We start from the raw sequence: 21,431 nt of genomic DNA, 5'->3' as shown, positions 1-21,431 counted from the left end.
GATCCTTGCCCTGTTTCTATGTCTGTTCCTATGTCCCTGAGCCACTTCCTCCCTATTCACTGATTTGCCCTCATCTTAGTACTGCCCAAAGACCGGACACAGTGCTGGACCCCTCCGGACAGGGTAGAGGGAGCTGGGAGATGTGTGTGCTGGGGGAACTCTGAACATCTCACTGCACTGCTGAATTAAACATCTGTGGATACCATGCAAAGGCCCTTTCTGCTTCTTTACCCTGGACTTTACTTGTAGCAGTTCAGGCTGCTACAGCTGTGGTTGTAACTATTACTGCTACACTGATATCCAAAGCAAATACTGAAAATGCAGACAAGTCCCATATTAAAGTCAACTGGCAACCTCCAAAAAACCCTCTCAGGCTTTGCAAGCACAGACAAGAGCATGCAATGAAATCAAAACTTCTGCTCTACAATTAGACATGCACCAAGTCATGGTAGCAAACAGTGTGAGAGGCTCCAAAACTAGGGTGTGCATTGAACCAGTTATGCTTAGTTCAGTGAGGCAACAAAAAGGTGCTGTATGTAGATAGAGTATCTTAATGGCTTCATGGTATTCAAAGACAGTTTAGTACACTTTGTATCCCTAGAATGGAATATGATATATAGTCCCACAGAAAACAGATACTCAACAAATTTGCTGTGAGTTTCTTGTTACTTTGGGCCAAAATCCCTAAGAAAGATAACTACTTCTGAATCATCTGCCTCAAGTTTGTCAAAGTCTCACCACAGGCTTTAAATACTTCCTGTTAACAGAACTTGCTTTGCAAATCTAAACCCAGACAAAGTTGCATAGTGTTATCAGATTATATGCACACAAAAGAAATAAGTCACCACAAAACAGGCTGTTTAGATATCAGAATATTACTTATATTTAATTAAAACAGGTTTTGATTGAAATACATTTGCAGTCAACTTTAGTTCATAAAGCTTTTAGTTCAACTCATTGGGTTTTTTTGGTCCATTAAGGGTAAAGGTACTTTCCTTCCAAAATAAGATACTAGAGCCAAAAGTACCCAAAATAATTCTTAAAAGCAGAAGTCTTTATAGTCAGAGTTCTCAGCTGTTTGGTCCTTAAAAACCTTAACTTCTTAAATAATGCACTTCTAATTCTACAAAAGCCAATCAAGGTAGTAATTTTGCTATTTTACTCAGTCTGTCGTTGAAGTTTGTTTTTTTCTGGTTGAAAGAAGTGTTTTTCAAGAGCGTTGACCAATTCATCTAGCTCCTTCTTCAGCTGTTCAACATCACTGGAAAACAAAAATCACACAAACAGAGAAAACAGTGGAACAATGGAAAAGCTAAAATGGATAGTTTTAGTATGAGGAATTTTTAAATCTGTTGCATTGCTTTAGACAAATATTTTCTATTAATGCTTAAAGCCTATACATTTGATTTCTTATGGCAATGCACTGATGTTCACTTTCAACTGATATGCATGAAGACTATGAAGAAACACAACCCCACAATATAATCTAAAGTAGTATGGCCAATTGGAGTTCAGAAGATATTCTATTACTAAATGTGACTAGAAGGGTAATTTTTATACTTGTAGCAGTATTCTTAGATTACTTTTAATCTGTGAAAATGTATTACTTTCATTATATAAGTTAATAATTATCTTTAAGATTGTATGATTTCCAAGGCTACTGGTTAAGGATATAATTACTAAACATAAATGGGCCTAAAATATATTAGAATACTTTATATTTGATGAAATAATTTTAAAGCAACTATGTATGTAAAAAAGAGGTGAAAATATTTGCATTTATTTAAGGCAGAATGTTTTTCCTGATACTGTTTTCTCTGAATGTAAAACCGAGTTCAAAGAAATTTCAGAGACAAGAATGTGCCAACAAATTTTGCAGAGTTGAAGCTTTATACAAATACATTCACTAAAAGGACTTTTGTAATATTTGACCATAGAGAGCTCTTATTTCTCTAAAATAATGCCAAAAAGCCACACAGATTCTGTTACACCAAATGTACTGCTGTATGTGACAATACCTGTTTCCAGGGGGTGCACAAAGTTCAGAATAGTACTTGATCTTTGGTTCTGTCCCACTGGTTCTCATTGTGGCCACTCCTCCATTAGCAAAAGTGAATGTTATCATTTGGCTGCTTTTACTAGTAGGAAGTATCTAGAAATATTAAAAATATATTTTTTTTTTAACTTGGAAGAGACTTTATATAAACCCATGACTTGATGTTAGATAGTATGACAAAAGCATCAGCTAAAATTATAGTTTAGTTCTGTTTTCTTCAACATTGTGGTCATGAGACCACAAGGACAGCCTTGCCCTCAGCCTGGAATCTGGTAGAACTGCATCACTGCTAGGTAGCTCATTTCAAATCCAGACAATTTTTTACTGCTAATGGAAGTTGAGCTGTCATGGCATTTCCCAGGGGGAAAATAAATGGAGATTGTGGAAAAACATAGAATCCAAAGCCACATCTTAATAGGCAGTTTAATTTGCACTCACAAGTAAACAATGCAGATTGCTGTAGCAAGGCAGCAAGATCCTCCTACTGCCCTTCTCAAACTGTCATCTTGGAGAGGAAAACACACCACAAAACCTAACAAAAACCCCACACCTCCTTGGCTTCACTTCCTTTCACCAAGGCAAAATAATCATCACCAATCTAACTTATTTTATGACTCAGTATGTAAATATGTTTAGTGTTTCTCCACAGAATGTTTTATGTATGTGTATACACATCACATATGATGCTCATGTAATTTAGAAAGATACTTACTGCCTTCTGATCTGGCTGGCTGCTGTCATATCCAGTAGTTAGATCCCTTATTCCAGAAACTTTAAATCTACCACAAGATTTTGGATATGTGTTTTTTCCATCAAAATTTCTAAGGTCGTCAAAAAGCTGTTGAATAACTTTAGGATCGTGGCAGATGAAATACGAAGCTTTGGTGATATGGAAGCCGTATCTGTGAAGACGCAGTATTAGTGAATCCAGGAAGCAATGTTCTAAGAGTTGTACACCAGACACATTATACAATCTTCCAAAAAGCAACACTGTACACATGCTCACCCAACTGCAGCATCAGTTCTTGCCCTTACAATTTTCAGAAGGTCTACACAGCTTAATTATCCCATTTTACATACTTTAAATAAACTTCTGTGCAGATAGCTTTTATTTTTAATGATAAAAACTGAGAAAGTTTACAGCAACACCAGAAAAAAAAAAAAAAGATACCATTATTGCCTTGAAGTGCTCTAACCACCATAGGAAGGGAAGAGATAGCTTGTTTGAGTGGATTCCAGCCGATCTTTTCTAGGTAAAACAAATTCTAGACTGGTTTTCCCATCACACTTCACTGAAGCGTTTCTACTCTCCCATTAAAGTGTTTTTACTAAACCAAAGTGTTCTAAACGTTGTCTCTCTACCTCACCTGTTTACTGCCAGGTAACGTGATGCATCAAAGACAAATGACCCAGTAACACTGACTTTTCAAAATAACATGTTGTTGAGAAACATACAAGACTGTACTGGTTGTTCAAGTGAGCTCTTGCTACAGATCAAGACTTGATAAATATCCTTGATGGCAGTGAAAATCTGAGGGGCAGAATCTTCATTAGTACTTGGATGTTCACGCTAGAAATCTGAATGCCTTCTTAAATAAGGTCATGTTTATACCTAAATGGATATCTTGAAGGTTAATAGTAGTTAAATTAGTATTAAGAATTCAGTAAGGGAATTAACAAAACCTATCCTGTATCTGAAAGAAGTGATAAGCCTACTAGGACCATGTCCTTTTCCTGATCTGCATTTAGTTTGAGACACATTCCCCTTCTACATTTCCAAAAACAAAAGAGTTTCTTCTGCTTCAACTGTAACTCACAAGGCAAATTTGACAAAAAAGTAAAGTAGTAAGAAGTAGAAAACTGCAACTCTGTATTAGCCACAAACAAAAATCAAACACATACAAAACAATCCCCCAAATCAAAACAAGAACCCTCCTTCCAGCTCCTTATCAAACAACAGTTTAATAGGGCACATTTGTATCCTTCCCTCTATCTGTAGCTTTGCCACAAAGAGTGACTATGTGCAGTGACTATCTTACAGACTGCTTTTATGCTGAAGCAGCTCTGAGTCCTCTTCAGTGGCTATGTACACAGCAGAACTGTGGCACAGCTCAATTCCACTCAGTCAAATATTCTGAGGTCAATTTGAAGCAGGTGTTTACTGTATTAGTATTAAAAAAAAGCAATTAAAAAAACCTCAAGCCAGAGGTTGAATATTCAATTCTTGAATATGAACTTCCAGCTAGTAGCATTTAAGGGAATTCTCACATCAGATGCTGTATTTGCTGCTCTAGGTATGAATTCCTCTTTCATGCTTTTATATCACACAATTTATCTATGCAGTGTAAGCACTGTTTCCTTCCTAAAGAGGTGACGAAACAAGCATGGCTAATGCTGCACACAAATGAGAACTCAGAATGGACAAAACAAGCAGCACAAAGGCTGGAGTTTTCCACAAGTCTCTTTGCAGGTTCCATACTCCGTTGTTAGTGTCTATGAGACATGAAGAGCTGGAGAGTATCAAGCAGCCCGTGCTGCTCCCTCCTTCAAAACAAACAACCAAAGACCTCTACAAAAACCGCTCCCTGCCTCATGAAATCAAATATTCATCTTTGCTATTAATTTCTTTGAATCCATTAAAAAAGAACAAAAGAAAAAGTAGTGCCTCATATCAAAAGCTCTCAGAGGGATACCAGGCTGTATACAGCCAAGAGTAATGGCCAGTCACAGCACTTCTGCATAATCAGCTCAAATCTCATTAATCAGGAGCAGAAAGAGAAAAGGACAACCAAAACTCAACAACAATCATCAAAAAAAAAAAAAGACAGAATAATATAATAAAAAGCCTACCTTTAGAGCCAACTAGAACTAATTTAATTGTAAGTAGCCCTGCAAGGACAGGAGCAAGCTGGCTTCTTTGTATAGCATAAATAAGCCAGAGCTACTTAGACCCATTCTGCTATCAACATTTTTGAGTGTCTGGCTCATTTAAGCAGCAAGAAGCACTATAATCTCTACAGCTCAGCAGTACAGCTGGCCAAAAAGCTGCCCAATCTTCAGTAAAAGAACCCAAGTGTGGGACTTCCCGAAATGAAAAAACTTTTCAGACAAACACAACAAAGACCTCATTATGAATAGAGAATTACTAAGGTAGTTGTTATTATATTTAAAATACCTTAAAGCAACACAAAACAAAGTCATAAATATATTCATGTCCACAGGGCAGGAACACTTTCTGAATATTACTATTAGCACAGAATTGTCTTAATAGTACAATAATCTACATTTTATTTCTTTATAAATTGTAGGCTGCTATTGGATCCCTATTAACCCCAGTATGAGAAATTGAGAAAATCTGAAAAATAAAAAATTATAATTGAACTCACTCATCATAGACAGCTTTCAGCTGCTGAGACAAAGACAAATTCCTGGTTGCCAAAAAGCTGGCCATCTCTGCAGTTATAACAGCAGCACTGACACCATCTTTATCCAGAACAGCAGGACAGCACATATAACCTAAACAAGGAACATTAGATATAATTAGACACATTTTTAACAGGAAATAGGAAGGTGAGGGAAGGCTAGCCAAACAGGCTAAACTGTTGAAAGGAGATATGCACATTACCATAGTACAGACATTTTAGAGTCAAACCAAAAGTAGAAAAAATGTATCTTCTAATCAGTGTTATTTTTAATCAGTAAGGTATTTAATCGAATTTAAAAACAGAGATTTGCATCATATCAGTGCCACATTCTCCCAGGTCCTTATGGAGCTTTCTAGATAGAGAAATGCTCCACTGCAGAAACAATGCAAGTATAGCATTGTCTCGAATGTGATTATCTTATACAGTACTGTAAGGTAACACTGATAATTATGTGTGAAATTAGCCACACTTTCTCTGGTTTTCAGGTATTGAGATACTTAAATAGCATTACAGCTTTACAATTTACTCCTCATGAATTCATAACTTTCATTTGTGGCTTTCAACCATGGCTTTCCAGATCACAAATGTAATTTGGGGTAGTTTTTATTTTATTTTATTTACACGGAGCTTAAATCTGGCAGGTAAAAAAGCTCAAGTTCATGTCTGAAAACATGCATTTGTTTATCTTTTTTTAAAAAAGCTTATGCAGAATTTGCAGTCCAAATCTGCATAGCCATGCTCCTGTACATATATATTCCTAACTCACAAACTTTGTGCTAAGCAGAGATACAAAGGTTTTAAAAACTAGCATCAATTAGCCAATTAGATAATTATCTGTTACTCACTGGAAATACACCCATTGTATTGAGGACACCCTTATGTTGGCATTTTTACTTTTTTTTTTTTTTTACATTTTACTTCATTACTGAGATGCTAACAGAGTACTGGCAAAGGTTGCCCACAGAAATTGTAGAATATCCTTCCCTGGAGTTGTTCAAGAACCATCTGGGGCCAATCCTGTGTAATATGCACTAGGACACCCTGCTTGAGCAGGAAGATTGGACCAAATGACCTCCAACAGTCCCTTCCAACCTCACCCATTCTATGACTCTCTGCAGTTCTGTCACTTTTTACAGTAGTTCTATTTTCACTATTTTACAAGATATGAAAACACAACATTCTGTCTCTTACCTATAGCCTCCTCAAATGCAAAAAGAACAGCTTTCCCCTGGTCCATGAGCTGTTTGGCACGGTTTCCCATCCACTTGAAACCTGTCAGTGTTTCCTACAGCAGTGAGGAGAAATCAAAGGCATTAAAAAAAAAAAAAAGCAATGTTTTACGAAGATATGACACTTTGTAGGAAAGATGCTAAAAGTACATGGAATAATGTGTAACATGTTGCTTACCTCAAAGTGAAAACCTTCCTTTAGTGCAATTGCTCTCAGGATTTTGGAAGAAACAGTACTGGATAACATGTAGACATCTTTAATGGCACGAGTATCCCTACTGTTATTTTTCCAGCAAGTGAAGATCCACCAGCCTAAAAGAGCTCCTAGTTCATTTCCAGAAAACACTTTCCATTCACCACTACAGGCAAAAAAATATTAGAAAGTACATGAAATCAAAGGATAATACCAGTGGTGAAAAAGAATCTATTAGTTCTTCTATAAATGAATATTAACAAATAAACCACTGCCTTGGAATTCCACATAACAGTAACAAGGTATCATGTGTTCATAATGAACCAACAAAAAAATTCCTCCCCCAAAGTATTCTGAAACTGTTACCTTTCTTCTCCATCATACACATAGGCTTTTGCAGTTATCCAAAGATGAAACAGTGATATTTCCAACATATTTTAAGTAAAACAAAAATGTTCAGCATACAAATTATAAATTCAGTGATTAAGACAAGCACAGAGACACAAAAAATACAGTTCTCAAGTGATCAGTATTTTTAATTGACCTAGTGACAAATACTTATAATTTAATCACAAATACATCAATAAGTCATTAGGAAGATTGGGGAAAAAATCTTAAATGTGTATAAAAGATTAATATGAATGTGTTGCTAGAACAGGAAATAAAATGAAGAAAAAAAGAAAGACAAATGTCAAAATTGCAAAAAAAATTTCCCAGTCACAAAAGGGGACAGAGACACCTCCAGACTGACAAAACCAAGACCTACAGAAACAGTACCTGTTGTGAAAGAGAAGCAGACTCAGTCTCCTGCATTTATTGATGCCAACAGGCACAAAGCAATGCACAGCGGCAACTTAGTGTAAGAGTGCTGAGAGAGTGTGCTCTACAGGAGGTTCTGTCAAAGAAGAAGTACAGATACTGTAGAAGCCTCTATTAATATTTGATTAGTGTATGAAAAGCTACAGCAGAAGTCTGAGAAGACACAGGACTGGAAGTTAGGAGACAACTAAGACTGGCTAAACAACAAGCGTAGAGGTAGCAGAATGAGAGCACCACACTCTCATTGGTAACGGATGCAATAAACACCCCTCTTCATGTTTCTGGTAGCTCAAAGTTTTCAGACAAAAAGCATAAGTGATTTTGCATTCTTGTTTTAACCCATCATAACTAGCATAATCTGAAACTTTTTATACCTTTTCCTCAGTGCTGAATTACCAACTGAGGTTGGCGCAGACCAAAACCATTGAAATACGAACCCTCTAACTAACACTGTCCAAGACACAGCAGAGTGTCCACAAAAGACCATTCTTTTTCCAAAGGCAGAGAAGCCTCCTTAGTTCATGCTGCGAGGCTAATGAGTTTAAAAGCACCCCAAAACCCCAAAGAAAATACTGCTACTTTTAAAGCTACTACTTTAGCTTTTTTGGTTATCTGTTGAGCAAAATGGGTATTTGCACTGTTTCCTTTAACTGGACTTTTGAAATTTGTCTGATTGATACAGATTAAACTATTTAATTCATCCACAACCACTGAGGACACCTAGCAGATGGGTACCAAAGACTGTTGCCATAATTTTACATCCCTCTTCTGGCTCTCATGCACAGGGAATTAATATATGCTGGCCCAGCAGCAGATTTTTTTTTCTGCTCCTCTCTAAGCTGAAAACCTTGCATCTTATTTTTACTGAGGATTTATAGTTTATAACTGCTCAGATAAGTTTCTGCTTTATCAAGGTAAATAAAGGAGAAACACCACTATTTGTAGATATGATACCAAGTGCTTGAATTTCAGCTTTCTTTTATTAATCAGATAAAACCACAATACAGAAATGCAAACAACTGTAGATGGACAGGGTATCAGAGGGCATGAAATCAGGGGACAGCCATACTGGATCAGAACTATAGCTTGCATTTTCACAAATATGAAAAATTTATGGTAACCCCTGACTGAGCAAGTTTACCTTTTGTGATCCCCTTCTTTGACTGGGTATGCAAAGATAAATAATGCTCATATAGGTGGTTCTTGATGGGGAGAGTACAAATGACTACACTGAGAAGTACCAAACTCTGAAAAACTTTAAGGTGAAATGCAAATACATAACGTTATGTAAAGAAGTGGGAAACTAAGAAAGAGAAGCACAAAACATCTAATGATTAGTAAAATGATTGGTTTAACAGGATTTGAGAAAGAAGATACTCATACTAAAGAACAAGAGATGATCAGGGAAGTATACAGAGTCTCCTGAATCCAAGTTATTGTTTAATAAACCTAGAATGAAAAAATGTTTATCAGTCTTATGCAAAAATATCTAACTGAAAACCTACCTTTAAAAATGTATAGCACAATAACAACAATTCACATACTGCTGTGCATGCCTGAACTAAAGCAAGTGTCAACTGTTTATTCAGGCTTCTGTACCCTGTTTAATATTGATCATTATTTCATATTCTGCCTCTACTGTGGTCTGCTTCATACAATCTTCTCACATTTCTGTGTGTTTTCAATCCAAAAAATTATTACCGTGACTATTCCTCTGCAACACAAGTAGCAAGAATTCTCCAAGTGAGCCTAACCTTGGGAGTAAAAAATGTCAGTGGTTTGCATTACTTTATTACCATACCTCTCTTGTTTCTCTGCCACTGCCAGTCGATCAGCATCAGGATCATTTGCTAAAATGATTCTTGCCCCATCTTTTTCAGCCAAAGCAAAAGACAATGTCTGGAAATGTGGCAAGCAGGACCAGATGAGTGTTAATATTCCCAAATAATATTTTCACTTTCTTTATAGGTTTTAGAGTAATTTTTCCCAATTTATTGAATCTCAAACACCCAAAATCATTATGTGTCTCTCAAAAATCCCAAAAACTTCTAGCCTGGCAGCAGAAGAACATAGTCAGGACATTTAACTTTACCTACATCATTCCACTTCTGCAGCCCAACTTTAAAGCTACCTAGATTTAATGGGATCCGTCAATAATAAAGTGTAACAAAAATAGTAGCAGAAACTCTAACCACCTGTCAGGACTTCTCCTGCTCCCTCCTGGTGTTGTGTCAGAACAAAAGAGTAGAAGCCTTCCAAAAACAAATGAGAAGATTTTTATTATTATTCTATTTTTTTAAGTAACTATCACTTTGTCCCATGTGCAGATCCTGCCCACTCTGTTAGAGCACAGAACAAATTAGTTGAAAGTTATAACTAATTACTATCTGACTGGTTCAAAGAGGGTTATATCCATGAAAGGATATCAGCTAACTCTTCACTAAATGTAAGGCTATGAAACAGATTAAAAATTGACCTTCCACCAATATCTACCTGTGACTTCTGGCAAAAAGGAAAACACTGAAAGACATCACAACTATTAAGAAAAAATTAAATCTATTTACCAGAACACCTTTGCCTTCTTCAGGATTTGGATATTTCACTGTGGGAAAGTCTGGATCAGGATCTTTCTGCTCCGGAACAGCAAAAGGAGGGCTAAGGTCAAACGCCTTAAATGCCAACTGCACAAATTTATGTCCTACGCCATGCACAGAAGTATGAACAAATTTCAAGTTTGTTTCCTTGTTTATATTCCTGAAATAAAACAGGTTAACAGTAAACTTGGACATGGAAGACTGTTCTGCACAAAATGGACTATGTTTGGAAACAGATACAACTCAGTATTCTATATCACTGCTAAAATAATGAATTAAAGGAGGTCAGATTTTAAAAGCAATGGCATGAAAATTGGTTTAGCCTAATGTTTCAACAATATGAGTCATTCCTGGCATCCAATGTCCGATGTATGTGCAAATCACTGGAGTAAGAAAGACAGTACAGTCTACACATCCCAAAGAAGTCAAGTCAAAAACAAATACAACTGACTAAAGAGACTCTTCATCCCCAACTCTAGCATTTAAACCACTCCCAAAAACTGTGAACAAAGGGAGTCAACAGCAGCCTGCCCTATTTGAGCACACTCATTTTTAAGAAGTAAAAAGTGTTGGGCATACGTAAAATCACGCAAACTCCTAAGGAGACACTTAATTCCAGTTCTGAAAAAGCAGTGTAATAGCCTCAGCTTTCTAGTAACTCCTGACTGTTTTTAGCAAGAGTAAGAACATGGTTACTGGTTCTTAAAATTTCTACATAAAATAAGCAGATCTAAAAGGTAGATACTCATCTACTACATAAATCAATCAAATTCTAACTGTTCACCAAGAGGAACATCCACTTCATTTTGCTGAGTAAAGATTTTACCGAGCAAGTGATAGGAGTAGGCTGTTGTAAGGCACCCAAAGCTATTAAGAGTACAAGCACGGCTGGAATGACAGAGCAAGACCTTCTTCATCCCGAACTGGCTTAATAACCTGGTTCACTGTCTCCCTGAGAATCTTGTTTTAAGGCTGGTGGGCTGTCCATGCCAGTTCACCTCCAGCAGCCCCTGTCTTGCTGCGACACTTGGCTGATGCATAGCCATGAAAATACATGGAGATATCATCAGAAATTTGCTCACTTTGCTGGGTTAGACTTCAGCCAGGACAGCTTTATGAACTGGCTTACAACACCACCACACAGCTGCCAGTGCAACCCCAAAAGATGACAAAAAGGTACAGGCAGAACTGAGTCATGGAAGGATTGTGGCTACCCTCACTTCCATCAATTTAAACTTCCCTGCTAACACACTAGATGGAATATCCTGTATTCTTAAAGGAATTAACACCAGTCACCTGTAAAAGCACTGTTTCTGTATGTCTTTGAAATACTCCTTGTTGACCATGGCATATGGATCATGAAGTAGTGGGCTGCTGTCAATCAGTTTGTCATCCCACGCCTGAGGCCACGGTTCTTGGTTCTGCTCAATAGCCTGAGAAATTCCTTTGTCATGAGGGGAAATGATCTGAGCACCGTTTTCCCAGTAAACCTAAATAAAAAATAGGTAAGTGAGTATTTGATCATTAATCTTGTAAGATAGTTTTGTTATGTTTTTTGTTGGTTAAGGTGCAGTAAATTCACTTGAGTATTACAGTAAATTAGGCTTAGATATACCCAAAGTATTCTGTTCATATTCTCAGTGTTTATTCTCACATCCCATTTTTATTCTATTAAAAAAAAAGTAGTTTAATTTTATCAAAAGATATCAAGACCCATAATGAAACACAAAACAAGGCCCAGTAATTTACTGAGAAAACTTCCATTTTTGTATTTTGGAAACAGTGTGTATGTGACTGTCCAGCTATTGAATGACTAGTACACAGGCAATTCAGCTGTGGTTTTTTTCAGTGGATAGCAGATTACAATGGCATCCTGTTTTCTAGAGTGAAGATTTTAATTGTATTATTAGTTTAACATGATACTAGCTTTAAATACATAGAAGAGATAGAGAGACTAGCAATTAATTTAGTGTATACCATGGTAGGAACTACATACAATTGCATTTGTTTCTCTACATGGAAAAAGAAAAGAGACAGAAAATAGACCACATTAGAATACCTTGTAACCATTGTCTTGTTTTGGATTATGGGAAGCAGTAACCATAATTCCAGCACAAAGCTTCAGATGAGTTACTGTGTATGGCTGTAACAAGAGAAGTTATTTGAAGTAGAATGTGCAACATATTATATATTATTTCTTCTCATGCATATATAATACTTCATAGTATGAAAAGAAAGTCAGGATGTGATTCCTACACACTGACTCCCTAAAGCAGAAGCTAAATAGTACTTGCTCCACCAGACTCCATGTGGCTCAACTTCAGCCCTTGTTTTTTCTTGTGCATTTTTCCATTTACACGTTATTAACATTGTTCCAGATGCTTTGTGAATCTCTAGTGTATTTCTAGAAGGAAGCCAGATGCATGTGTTGCCTACTGTGGAATGACTTGAGGTACCTGAGGCCCTAGAGGGTGCCAAGTCTGTTGGGGTAATGACACGAGTCAGCATGGGGCAGAGAACTGCAGCTCAAGCAATCTCATCCACACTGTCTTTTGGGAGCAGCCTGGGGAGCAACTACTCCATCAGGGTTCAGAAGAGAATTGTTTTGGAGAGAGCTCTTATAAATTAGCTTAAAACAGATGGAGTGAATTAAAAATGAAGCATTATTCATGAACACAGGTCAAATTTGTGTTTACTCCTGGCTCTTTAATTAATAGTGAAATGCAATCAACTGCAGTTCTTGCAACACCACTTTAAACTGCACTATGAAGAATTTGACCCTAAATTTACAAAAAATTGTATCAGCATAAGAAGCTATGTAGAAAGTCTTTATACCACTGTGTTCTCTTTGCAACCCTCACTGGAGCAACTGGTATAGGGAGAAATTATTGCTTTTAGGACAAGGGCCAAGAGCAGGGCTTTTCTGTGTTGCTCTGGAGACACCTGGTGTTCTGATGGGGGGCATCGTGGACACAATTCAACAGCCCTCCTGGCAAAACATCACTGCACTCCAACAACTTGCTATTTTGGATTCAATACCTCCCCTTGCCCCTCCTCCAAAAAAAAAAAAAAAAAAAAAAAAAGCTGACATTCCACATTCTCCCTTCCCTATGGATTTTGTAAACAATACATAGCTAAATAAGTACAAGACTCTCTGCAGGAAGAGCTTAAAAAGTAAGAACTGGTTTGTGTAGTCATCCTTAATTTAAGTAATGCAAGGTATCTGACAGAATTTGTGTACATTCAAAGCAGATAAAGTAATAAAAAGTAATAAAAATCAGATAAAGTAATAAAAAACCTACCACAAAGGGAGTTGGTATTATATCAGAAAATAGATAAACTGGAACTCCCTGACTGATGAAGGTATTGGCAGCAAGTCTTGCAAACCTATACAGGAAGAAAAGATACAATGGGAATATATTAATTTTCTTGCCTATTAGTTTCCTAGAATTCACAGCTTTTCCTCCTACCCTAATGCAATTACAAAATCCCAACAAAAACACCATCACTTACCAATATATCTCAATTATTGTACAGAGCCAATTTAAATGTGTTCCCTCACTATTCCCAGTAGACAAAGCAAAACTCTAAGAACTGCTTTGGCATTACCAGTATGTAAGAATACTGTAAATCCCACACATGGATTCACTCTACAGAAAGAAAATACAACTGAAGTAGATCCATCGTGGATCACACAAGGTAGCTACAAAATCCTGAACACAAAACCTAAGAAGTACCTTTTGCTACTACCTCCACTGGAAAGATGAGCACGAGCATCAAATCCAATCACAACTCCTCTCTTTTTCAGGTCACTGAAATTCTTCTCGAGGTATCTGCAAAATCCCTTAAGACAACAACAAATCCACCTCATTAACCCAATCTTGATGTTTAATTTATCATCACATTAAGATAATGGCTAAGATGCTGATGCCTTAGGAAGCTGAGCACACATAGCATCTCACTGAACTGCTCTGGGATTCAGCTTGTCCAGGACCAATAAACACCAAGAAATACCAGAAACCTTCAAATCAATTGTGCAAACATGGACAGCATTTAAGTACTTTTCAAAATATTAGAATCACCTCCAAAAAGGAACCAGTAAAACAATTAGTCTGAATTGCAGGTTTTGAGAAATGATTCAGCTGTCATGGGTCTCACATTAGGAAGAGAACAGCTGGCCAGTGTTTCAGCTTTTTAACCAAATCTCACCCTTAATAATGACATCTCTTTAGCACATGATACATCACCACTCCAGGCTGCAGTTATTCAAGGTTGTGGGCTTTTTCCCCAAGTACATCTACTTTAGGATTCATTTATGTATACATACCTTCACTGCCTTTATGTAAAACCATGTCTAGCACACACAGTGCTTAACCAAATGTTGGCTACCTTTGGGGTTTTTTTGTAGTTGTTACAACAGCGCTGTTACACTTGAGCTTAACTGCAGCTGCGTATAAATTAAATTGCAAATTAAATACGGAAAGTAACTTAATGGTTTCATAGCTTCTCTCTGCTTGTTTTCAGAGATCAGCACTCAGCTAATAATTATAATTTAAATTACTTCTGAAGACTAGGAGAATAGGAGAGAACTTGTACTTCCATAGAATACTCATTTGCTTGCAATAAATCAGGCTCTTCCATTCATATACACAACCAGTTAAGTGAGATAAAGTGCTGAACACAATACCTGGGTTGTCTGGATAATAGTCAAGTCATTCATGTGGGAAATCCCTGCTCCCATGGCAGCTCTGAGCCCTGCTGTGCCAAACTCCATCCGTGAGCCAAAGTATTTCTGCAGTTCTCCGGCATTTCCTTCCGCAAGCAATTGTTTCACGATTGCGTAAGTTTTTGGATTCTGTTGATACAAAATTCAGCCATTCTAAATGAGATTTTGTTTGTCTTAACAAAACTGACTTTCTGTCCCAATCTCTGGGTTTCAGTATCAAAACATGGCACACAACTTCCAGAACACCTGAACTCATGCTGTCTTAATTTTAAATCAGTACAACCTCAAGTATTACTTATTTTAGATTTATCTCCTTAAGTGAACATGCTACCTGGACAGCAATATGTGTGTGTGTGTGTGTGTATATCTCACAATTTGGGGTGTTAAAAGATTTCCAAGATGTCAATTTTAATGTTTTCTATTTTTAAAAACAAAACAAACAAAAAGCAGCACTTCCACATTTCAGAGAATTTTTCTTCATCACAAGAACTATACTAAACATTTAAGAAAGTAAGTTAAGTTGATTATTAAAAAATATTTATTATTTCTATAGCACTATATGTAGAGTTTAAAACAAATTAAATCCTAACCTTGTCCCAAGACTGGCTAGCATCAGAGGTAGCAGAAAAGCTAAACAGACTGGGCAGAAGATAATTTCCAACATATTTGCAGTTAATGCTTGTAAAAATAAGCATAACCCCAGGATGAAAGCCTAGAAACTACAGCCAATTCTTAAATAAAATTACTTGAGAGTGGCAACAAAAAGGCCATGTCAGACCATTTAAAGAACAGTGAGGAGTTTCTAACTTTCACTGCTTTTCTTAGTATATTGCTTCCACAGATTCTCTATTGCTAATTACTCTTTTTGTTTCCAGACTCAGGGAATTAGCAAAGTCCTGTATGCCTCAACTTTTCAAAGTTATGAGACTTGTGAAGTTCAGTATTTGATTTCTTGAGAACTTAGGAGCCAAGAGGACAGGTGGCAGTTGGCAGACTCCTGACAACAGGATTATTTATTTGGAGAGGCAGCAGGTTACTCACTGCATGAGTACACACACTTTACTCTCGAGTACAAAGATTCTCATTTCCAAACTTTGATTTCTAGGCAATTAAATGAACTCATAAAAGTCACAGACTTTACTATTTCCTGGATGACCTAGGTATGCTTACATATCATTCTAGGCAAAAAAGGAAAAAAAAAAAAAGTAAAGCCATATATCTTCTGCAGCTTCAGAAAATGCTGCAAACACAGAGTACTAGGCATATGAGTAAGTCTGCATACAAAGGTATAAACATTCTGCAAATCAAACTAAGACCAGAGTTGGGATGTCCTAACCACTGACCTGTGCACCCACTGCCACAGGACAAACAACATAGTTTAAATACATACTGAAAAAGCTAAAGAACCTTTAGTGCTAATGAGCAAGCTGCATTATGAAGAATAAACTAAAGAATTAAAAAAAAAATCCAGCTGCTTGAGAGCAATAAACAATTAGGTACCCCAGAATTACTGATTTCCAGTGCAAAAATTACTAATTTACCAGTCCAAGAATGTTGTAACAGACATTTCCTCGTAGGCAGCTTGACACAATTATCTATCATTATTGGGTAATTACATTCTGTAAGGATAAATATAATTCTATGTTGTTATAGAATATATAGGACAGCATAACTGAGTTTAGGCTGTTTACAAGTTGACGTCAAGTTTTTGCTGTAATATCAGGCCTACGTCTCAAAGGTAAAGCCTGAACGACACCATTTGCATCTAGTTTTGTACACTGCCCAGTCACCTTTTAATTTCTCTGTGTGAGCTTTGTGCACACGAGTCATCTCTTAATACTGAAATGAGCATGTTTTTAGGCAGATACCACACCCATTTCTACAGGTGTTTGACAGACTAGAAGCTGTAATGCCAATGCAGGAGGACATCGGGAGCATCCTACAGTCCTCACAGCCAAGGAGTTTTTTGTTTGTTTTTGTTGGAGTAATTTCCCAGGTTTGGTATCTACTGTGAAAATAGAGGGATCCTCCAGTTTTTTAAGTCTGGTTGAATGTACATGTCGAGGGGCTGCTCAAGTCTTAAGAGTCTCAGTCCATATAATTTTCTAAAGAAAAGTTGGTTGCATTAATTTAGCTGCTCCCCACTGCCTGCCTCCACCCCACACCAAATAATGGTAAAAGCCAGGCCAAGTCTGTTCAATATGGCAGAAGGATTTTTCCAGAACTACTGCTATAATTGTTTACAGCTACTTTCTCCTAAGAATTTGCCTATTTTTTCTTTTGTGGAGAACATTATGGTGCCACTGTACACAGCTAAGTAAAAAACTAATCTTGGTTTTGGCTTTTTCTTCTGCCTAAACAAACTCTTCACAGCATCTCTACCATAGAAGAACCAAATTGCATCAGAAGGATGAAGTGCTGGCTTTTTCCGTTCTAATTGATTCTCTCAGGTTACGCTTTTTCTGCTCTCAAATTAAACCACATGTGAGTATGGAAGTACCATTTTCTGTGAATACAGTGGCAGATGACTTAATACCAAGATAATATCCACTAGTGCAATTAGCTTGAACATCACCTGGTAACACTCGAGTTATTTACTTAAATCTACACTACAGGAAGGCCCAAAGACTTATCATCAGTAGAGTAGTCCCCACAAGGTTTTGCAGGAGAGGAAAAGCTTCTGACTAAACAGATTTTATTTTTACTAAAATCAGAAGCTACCTTCCATTCATAATTCTGTGACTGATAATAGAAATAATCAAAAACATGCTATTACTGTAATGAACAGAGTGATGAAAACAGCCTGGTAACAAGCAGAGTAATTGTCATGTAGGTAGAATCTTCCAGGTGAGTCAGCAGGACTTCCATCAGCCATAAGGTCTTGCTCTTGCAGATGATTATTTTGTAAGAAACGTGGGGTTTATCATCATTAAATATTAACCTATGTCTGCATGTCAAAAAGGAACTTTTTTTTATATCAGAGTAAATGGACAAGGGTTACATCTGATTCTTCTGTTGCTCAATAGAAACATGCAACAGCTCCCTGAGAAATTAAAATACCTCATCATTTTTGAGCAATCAGCAAAGGGTATTGCACACTAGTCAATTATTACTGAGTTAAAGATGCAAGTGCTAACAGAGGGCTAAGCTTTCAAAAGTAAAGATGCTATAAGGGATACTGCATTAGATTTCCAGAGGGTTTACCAAAATAATCAGGTTAACCAGCTGAAAAGCAAATTATTACACAGAAGACAGGAATATAACTAATGATGGTGAGGGAAACTATGTAAATAAGAGGCTCTAAAACCAAATTATTTTCTCAAATTCAATTAAACTGGGGGAAAAAAGGCATAAAAACTTATTGTCATTTGATATGATGCATTAGCATTTCTGAAAAGAGGACTAGTTTGGCACTGCTCTATCACTAATAAAAACCAGAACTGGGTAACTGGTCAGTTAAAACAGTTTACTGATTTTAATGAAGAATCACAAAAACCTCAAGGTACTTCTAATGACATCCTTTAGAACCTGGAAAGAACACTAAAAGAGAAATATGTTTCCACTGATATTTTTGAAATAAGCAGAAGATGCCTTACCAAACAGGTATGTGTGCTGCACAATACTCAGAAAGCATTGTTGAGTGCTCAGCCTGGAGGAGTCAATTTAGTGACTGAAGGGGGACAATGGCCAATGTGTTCTAATACAGCCAAATGGACAAATTATATGAAAAGGGACATAAAAAATGCAAACCAAATGTGCCAATAGAGGCCTGCATCTCAGTGGGACTTACAGCAGCAAGCAATTACATGACCATTTCCAGAACGCCACAATGGCAAGGTATTTCTTGATGTATGTGGAAAACAGAAACACAGAGAAGATTTTACTTCTGCATATAGTGCTATCAAAACCAAAATCAAAGATAAGTCCCAACAGGAAAGGAAGTAACATCTGAAAAAAACAGGACTGAGAGCTTCTGCATTTCCAAGTGTTTTTGAAGTGTGCCCCCATGTCTTTTGGGATCAATATTTTAGTAAACAAGAATTTGAAGGTACCAGGAGGTTTTTAACACTGAGAGACAGATAACAAGACAATGTATGCTGGTCTTTAATAATTTAAGTCTACCAACTGCCCTGCGACTGAAGCGGCTCGGAACAATACAGGGCATTTTGAAAAAGACGTTCAGTACAGCTAAAAGCCAGAATGAGAGACCAGCCGGGATGTTTCTAAACGAAAGCGGCGGCTGCCGCGGCAGGTGACCGAGCCGCAGCACCGTGCGGGGGGCGGCAGCGGCGGGGGGCCCCGCAGCCCCACCTGCGCCAACCCCGGCGCGGGGCGGGAGGGGATGGATGGAGAGGTGGAGGGAGAGCAAGCACCCTTCTGTCAGAGAGCTCTGAAAGCAGAGCCAAAGGAGCAAACAGGTGCTTTTACCGCACCCCAAACCGGCACAATGCAACAGCCGGGCGTCACGCCGCGCCTCCTGACCCTTCTCCAGCCCGCGCCCCCATCGCCCCCCGGCCAGCCCCTGCCTGGCCGGAGCCGCTGCCCCTCACCTTATCCCAGAGCAGCCACTGTTCGGCCGCGCGGCGCAGCGCGCCATCCCCCGCGGAGCCCCGCGCTGCCATCCCACTCCGCCCCAGCCACCGCCGCTCCGCTCCTTCCCTCTTCCGGAGCGCGCCCGCCCCGCTCCGCTCCGCTCCGCTCCGCCCGCCGGCCGGGCCGGGCCGGGCCGGGCCGGGCCGCCCCACCTCCGCCCCGCCCGCCTGCCCGGGCCGGGGTCAGGGTCGGGGCCGAGGCCGCGGCCGGACAGGGCGGCCCCGCCTCCCTCCGGCCCGGCGCGGCAGGCTCGGGGCCCTTGCTTAGAGCGGGGGTTTAATAATTTTTTTCCCCGGGGCGCTGAATGTTGTTAGGTGGGGCTGCGGCTGCCGGGCCGGGGGAGCCCCGAGGGGAGCCCCGGGCAGCCCCTGGCCCCGGCCCCCGCACTGCGCCGAACGGAGGAGGAGGAGTGTTCCGAATAACAGCGGGAAATCAGCGGTGGACACAGCCGCCTCCTCCGCAGCATGGCTGACGGAAGAAAGTAGCGCTGTTGTTGGAAGTGTCACATTCCACGGGCATTGGACTAAGGCGACTGAGATTCCTGTTTTTTATAGTCAAGATGAAAGAGGGATGAGCTCGGGAGCACTCTAAATCAGGGAAAAAAAAAAAAAGTTGTTTGGCTGCTTTTCTAATCATCTGTTTTCTCTATCATTTTGATAATTGTCATTTAACCCAGTTCCTCTGGCCTCTGCATCTCTCTGGCTGAACACAAATCTGACCTCAGCTGCAAAATTAGGAAAAAAAAATTAGGAAAAAAAAAAAAGTAACTGAATTTCTCTCAGGAAAATGGACGGTGTTCCTTCTGCTGAAATTAAAAACATGTTAATATGGCTTTGATTGAATAATTACTATAGCTTATAGCATGGTGCCTTTGAGAGAAGCCTGAGCTGCTGCTCTGTCTAAACAGTTCCTATAATTAAGCTTGTGTTTTGACTAGAATCCCCTGAAGATGCCATGATAAGCCCCTCTATCCTGGTTATTTCTTACAATTTTTTGGGGCAAACATACAGTCCAGAGAACACCAAACCCTCTTTCTTGCCTAACAAGATTTCTGTCATCAACTTCCCAAAGTACTAAGGGAAACAGTATTCTGAGTGAGTGCTCTGGAGCTTCAGGACAAGGTATTCTGGAGGTTTTGCCTGCATCTTATCAGCCTCTATCTGAAGCTGGGCTAGACCAGGTGATGCACATCTGCAGGGAGAGCCATAAGGAGTGACTGGGCCTTCCCAGTTTAACTCTGCAGTACAGGCCAAGGTAGGGGAAGATCCCCGAGAGTGGTGCAGATGCAGAGCATGTGTCGCAGGTGTTCTGAGGCTGCTGAGAAATGCAAGATCACTGTGAAGGTGCCATACAGGAGGAGCAGATTAATTTGCCAGGGGTGCCAAATCCTGAATCTGAACTCTTATAAGGGATATTCTACGCAGGCATTTTCCAACAGTGCTTCAATGGGGGCAATTGGAGCATCCCTTTTCCCCCTAGTTTAGAGGATGGGGCAAATGAGGAAGGGGCTGGCCTTGTGGAAATGTCACTGAACTTCTACATGCTGATCAAAGGCAGGAAAGAAGTAACCACAGGAAAAAAATAAGATTTGCTTATGTGAAGAACAACACTGACTTTGTAAAGCACCATAACAAAGTACTGCCACTGACTCAACTGAAGGAGGTGACAGATTCACGGAGCATGTCCTCTTTCCCTTGAATGCCTGAGGTTGGCTATAAATCAAGCAGGTTTTCTTCAGGATGGACCAAAATGGTTATCAGGATCCATTACTGCATATGAGTATAGGCTCAGCTGTG

General features: G+C 38.8%; 1 protein-coding gene across 1 annotated transcript; it reads right to left on the bottom strand.

Moving 5' to 3' along the window:
• Positions 1-871: 871 nt before the first annotated feature.
• Positions 872-19,749, bottom strand: PGM2 (phosphoglucomutase 2). Its single transcript, XM_068188859.1, has 14 exons — positions 19,593-19,749; positions 15,004-15,171; positions 14,054-14,160; positions 13,619-13,703; positions 12,376-12,459; positions 11,613-11,806; positions 10,287-10,476; positions 9,524-9,621; positions 6,889-7,069; positions 6,673-6,766; positions 5,443-5,572; positions 2,769-2,958; positions 2,019-2,152; positions 872-1,261 (listed from the first exon to the last, which is right to left on the bottom strand). The coding sequence occupies exons 1-14, from the start codon at positions 19,662-19,664 to the stop codon at positions 1,159-1,161; spliced, it is 1,830 nt and encodes a 609-aa protein (XP_068044960.1). The 5' UTR covers positions 19,665-19,749; the 3' UTR covers positions 872-1,158.
• Between the last annotated feature and the right edge of the window lie 1,682 nt (positions 19,750-21,431).

This window comes from Anomalospiza imberbis, chromosome 4 (assembly GCF_031753505.1).
Source record: "Anomalospiza imberbis isolate Cuckoo-Finch-1a 21T00152 chromosome 4, ASM3175350v1, whole genome shotgun sequence".
NCBI classification, from domain to species: domain Eukaryota; kingdom Metazoa; phylum Chordata; class Aves; order Passeriformes; family Viduidae; genus Anomalospiza; species Anomalospiza imberbis.
The sequence above is the reverse complement of the archived record's forward strand: the minus strand, read 5'-3'. Positions and strand labels throughout refer to the sequence as shown.

What these genes read in the sequence shown, in the direction of transcription:
- PGM2 (XM_068188859.1), bottom strand. Translation starts at nt 19,664, where the DNA reads ATGGCAGCGCGGGGCTCCGCGGGGGATGGCGCGCTGCGCCGCGCGGCC. An exon ending in TAATACCAACTCCCTTTGTG is followed by an intron (nt 12,460 to 13,618) that starts GTAGGTTTTTTA and finishes CTCTTGTTACAG; the next exon opens with CCATACACAGTAACTCATCT. An exon ending in CAGAAACAGTGCTTTTACAG is followed by an intron (nt 10,477 to 11,612) that starts GTGACTGGTGTT and finishes GTTTTATTTCAG; the next exon opens with GAATATAAACAAGGAAACAA.